Genomic DNA, 4,933 nt, shown 5'->3' with positions numbered 1-4,933 from the left:
CTGCTATTTTCAGGAATGAAACTATAAGAAAAGATGTTTTCTCATGTTCTTTTTGAGAAGTTCTGTGTTGTGTTTTGGGGGGGTACTGTATCTTTGGCAGAGGAGCAGCCTCTTCCAAAGGAGTGGTGTCTGCCACCTGACGTTTCATTCATACTTGGCAAGCTTGCGGGCCTTTGAAAGATCGCTGTTCACTCCAACCTGGGGGAGTCAGGTGCCTCTGTGAGGATGCCAACTGCAGAAGCATGCCCTGGGGACACCTGTACAAGGATGGTGCACATGCCTCCCAGAAGTCTCTTCTGTTACCAGGCTCTCGTGTCCAGGGAGCACCACCCTCAGTGCTTTTGCTGATGCTTCCCACATCCTGCGTGCTGTTAGCAAGACTGCACCCAGCAGGTGGAAAAAAATGATTACTGCTCTTTATTCAGCACCTGTGCAGCATTGAGTCCACAAGTACAGGAGAGAGATCAACAAACTGTGGACAGTCCCACAGACGGTCACTGAGATGGCTGGAGCATGTGGCCTGTGAGAAGAGGCTGAGGGAGCTAAATCTGTTGAGCCTGGGGAAGAGGAGGTCGAGGGAGACCTAACTGCTGTCTGCCACTACCTGAGGGGAGGGTATGGAGAAGATGGAGCTAGACTCTCCTTGCAGTGGCCCTGAGAAAGCACAAGAAGCAACAGCTATGACTTGCAACAAGGGAGACTCCTGCTGAGCATTAGGAAAAAACCCGCTCCCCAGGGCATGTTTCAGCACTGGCGTGGGTGCTGTGAGAGGCTGAGGAATCTCTGTCCTTGGAGGTGCTCAGAAGACACCTGGACAAGGCCCTGAGCAACCTGAATTAGCTCAGGGTCCTGAGGGCATCCTCCCTGCTCCTGGGGCTTTGGCTGTGTGAGCTTGGGGCTAGGTCAGAGACAGTGTGGCTGAGGGCTGCCCTTCCCTCTGGTGACTTTGGGGAGAGTTTCCAGAAAGCTCTGCTGGAGCCTCAGCCAGGGCTGACCCCCTGGCCCAGGAGCTGCTTTTAAGCTGGTGCTCTTGCCCTCAGCTCTGCCTGAGCAGTCTTGCCTGTGCCTAACCATGCACTGTGTTGATCTAGACCCATTGATAGGCTTTCTGCCTTGACCCGAGACCTGCCTTGTCATGATGGACTTGTCTGGCAATCGCTGGACTGTGGCTCACCTTTGTTACTGCCTCCAGACCTGATCCCCATGACTTCTTAGTTTGACCTCAGACCTGCCTCGTCACCACAGGCTTGTTTGACAACCTGGATTCTCAGCTGAACCTGGCTACCATCACCATACCTGCCTTGCTTGCCTTGCTGAGGTGCTGTGGGATGGGGGCCTTGCTGGGGAAGGCCCTTCCTCTGCCTGCCTTGTTACCATGCCTGGCTCTCAGCTGTCCTTCGTTTAGGGAGCAGCCAGCCCTCGCTGCCCCCAACAACCTGCTGTGAGCAAGGAGTTGGGGTAGAGACCTCCAGAAGTCCCTTCCCACCCAAATCTCTCTGTGAATCCGACAGTGCTCTAGCCAAGTTAAAAGGAAAGAAAAGAATCAACTTCTCTGGGCAGGGAAGAAAACATAGCAGTGAAGACATTGTGTTGATACTCAGGTGTGTGGCGTATTAGATCTGGGGAAGGGAGAAAGGACCAGAGGAACAGGGACAAGGAAAGAGGTCTAGGAAAGAGGAAGGTGGAGGAAGGTGTGGAAATGGACAGCAATGCAGTTGCTGCAATATCACGCCTCTACCTCGTAAATCCCAGAACAAAAGGGTAACATTGGACCCTAGCAGAAGGTATGCACACAGCTCTGTTTCCTCTCCAGCTGCACTATGTCACAAATGATTCACATCCACATGGCAGTCCTGAATTTTCAAAACAGAAATACCTACTGCCCTGCAAGCCCTCCTCCACCTCTCTCACTGCCTCTCTCGGACACCGTTAAATGTCCTTCATCTGCAGTCATATTTCAAGGCTGGTCTGCTGGCGATGCATGGGCTGAGAAAGGGGACAGAGCTGGCCTACCTAGGGCATATGTCTCCCAAGGCAGCCTGTGACACAAGGATCTCTCTGTAGAGAGGCTCGTCGTCTTCTACAGGTCTTGAAGACCTGCTTCTACATTCACCTGTAGTAAAAGAGAAGGTCTTCAAGGGAGAGTGGAAAGATGGATTTAAAACCCTGTGTCTCCTAAACTGTATTGTAACACAAAACCATGATGCATTGCAATACATTTATTCCCGCAGCAGTCATGAAGGAGGGACATGAAATAAGATTAATTGCTAATTTAGAAGTCTAAGAACCAGGACTTTACTCCGAACAGCATTTCTTGTCACTTTCCCTTACCATTCCTTTAACATTTTTAAAAAAAGTTAAAATACACTGTAATGGACCCACTCTGGGATAGCCTGAGTCCTGCTGGAAGCCACAGAAAGGCTGTTTTGCAGCGCAAGTGGAAAGGCAACCCTTGGTCACTAGCAGGAGTGAGTATCAGGTTTCTGGCACTGCTTGTGTACAGCTGGGTCTCTTGCTTCTGGGGAGATTTATAGGGCTTTCGCATACAGTGCAGGCTGAAAAAGCATGTACAAACAGTGCAAGCAAATACATTTCACTGCAGCCTCGTTCTGTGACATCATTTCTTTTTAACAGTGAAAATCACTCAGACCTGAAATCAATCACACTATGGCCGAGCAACAAGAAAGTGCAAAGCGCTAACGTCAATGTGAGCTTCAGAAACGATGACAGTATTGGTATCCTCTTTTTTCTGGGGCCATTATGAATACCAGGTGTATTTTTAAGTATGCTAGTGTTTCCCAAGCCATTTTGCTTTACATAAATGTATAGCTATTGTGCTGCATGTGTGTGTGTACAGCTGCACAAGCACATTTGACATACCTCCTAAAGATTGTTTTGCTAAGGTCTGTGACTTACTATACAATTAGGAACCTATTTTCTGCAAGAGTACTAAATACCCCAGCAATTCTCCTTGACCCCAACAAGGGTTGCTAAATGCTTCAGCACTTTTGGAAATTTAAGACACTTATTTAGGTGTCCCAAGCTGGATTTAAGATTCAAATTGAAGCATCTAGTTAAAAAAACAACCCCAAAGTTTCCCTCAGTCTTTACCACTAAATTCACTCTGTCAGCAGTGAGTACCATATCTGTGCTCTGATTAACCCCAGAACTGCCTCACTTTACAGTGCAGCCAGGAGGTGCTCAGGCAGGATGGACTTGCTATAGGAATCTGTGCTGACCAGACCTAGATACACTAGGTTTGTTTCAAGTCCTTGTTCCCCACTATGTTTCCTCTACCAAAAGAGTCAGGTGGGACCATGTCAAGAAGACATCTCTGTTTATTCAAAACAACCTTTCGTCCTTCAGCTTTGTATCATCACGTTCACCCACATATAGTCTGCTGTGCTCCCTCAAAGAGTTTGCTAAGTTATCCTGAGCTGTTTCCCACAGTCTTGCTGTAATTATTGAATGAGTGACTCTGCAATGGTATGACTTTTTTGTGGTTATATTTCCGAGTCCTCAATAGGGCCATTCAAAAATACTGCAGTAGGAAGTGATGGCAAAGATTCATTGGGACGGATAAAATTTTCAGCTGGGAACTGTTTTGCTTTTGAGACAGCATGGTCTCGGGTTGACTTATTCTCCACAACCTGGTTCTTAAGCATCCCTGCATCTGAGTCCCAGGCTTGTCCCCGCCGCAGTTTCTTAAAGGTGTTACGGAAACCCTCAGTACTAAAGTAGTAGATCAGGGGGTCCAGCGTGCAGTTCATGCTGGCCAACAGCATTGTCATAATTAACACTTGGCGCACGGAGGCCTGTGTTTCTTGCTCAACCTTCATCACCCCAGCCTTTATCATCCCATAAACTGCCAGGGTAGTGTTGTAAGGCACAAAGCAGATGATGAAGATGACCAGATTGACCAAGAGGAGACGGACGGTCTTCTGCTGTCGCAGGGTCTTCGTCTGGCGGTCCTGGCAGAGCTCCTGAAAGATCCGAATTGAGCAGTATGTCACAGAGCTGAGAGGCAGGAGAAACCCCAAGATTTCAGCCAGGACAACTAGGGGGAAGAGGTTATTCTGCCACATGTCATCACTAAAGCTTTCAAAGCACAGATAAATGGTCTGGTTCTGTACCTTACAGTGGTTTTGCTTGTGGACTATGGCAGTGGGGATGGAGCCCATGAAGATCACAATCCAGACAATCAGGCAAAGGAGCTTGGCCACCTTGGGGCGCCGCAGATGCCGCCAGTGAAGTGGGTGGACAATGGCAACATAGCGATCCAGGTTGATGCACATGAGGAAGAGGCAGCTACCATACATGTTGATCTGGAAGACAGAGCCAGAGACCTGGCACAGGGTGTTACCAAAGGGCCAGCGGTGGTTGGAAAGGTAGTAGAGTCGCAGCGGCAGAGGGAGTGTAAAGGTGAGGTCGCTCACGGCCAGGTTGAACATGTAGATCATCACTACAGACTTCAGGCGCAGGTAGCGGATGAATATCCATAGGGCCATCACGTTCAGCATCAAACCTGTAATGAATATCAAGATGTAGCCAGGCAGGAGGAGGTGGTGGTTGAAGCTGTAATCCTTGCATGTCTGAGACGTGTTGGAAGCTGACATGCCCAGTGGGGATCAGGGGAGGGTCTTGCTGAGATGGCTGGGCGCGCTGGTGGGCTAAGGAGGCACAAAGAAAAGCAATGAGAGAAGTCATTCCCCTCTAAGAAGCTATGAGCAGGTCACTCCCCTCATCTGTGCAGCTGGGAGGTAGATGGGCACATCTCTCTCTTGACTGGTGCTGTTTTGGATTGCTGGTGAGTGGTCATCTGGCAGGGGTGGTAACATAGTCAGCTAAAGTCAGCTTCTGCCTCTAGTTCAGCAATTCTTTCCAGTGGTTATAGGGATGCTGATGGGATGGAGGGTCATTGCCAGTTGTTGAA

General features: G+C 49.1%; 1 protein-coding gene across 1 annotated transcript; it reads right to left on the bottom strand.

Annotated features, from left to right (window-relative positions):
- Positions 1 to 3,503: 3,503 nt before the first annotated feature.
- On the bottom strand, positions 3,504 to 4,933 carry LPAR5 (lysophosphatidic acid receptor 5). Its single transcript, XM_075491781.1, has one exon. The coding sequence runs from the start codon at positions 4,614 to 4,616 to the stop codon at positions 3,504 to 3,506; it is 1,113 nt and encodes a 370-aa protein (XP_075347896.1). The 5' UTR covers positions 4,617 to 4,933.

This window comes from Mycteria americana, chromosome 1 (assembly GCF_035582795.1).
Source record: "Mycteria americana isolate JAX WOST 10 ecotype Jacksonville Zoo and Gardens chromosome 1, USCA_MyAme_1.0, whole genome shotgun sequence".
NCBI lineage: Eukaryota > Metazoa > Chordata > Aves > Ciconiiformes > Ciconiidae > Mycteria > Mycteria americana.
The sequence above is the reverse complement of the archived record's forward strand: the minus strand, read 5'-3'. Positions and strand labels throughout refer to the sequence as shown.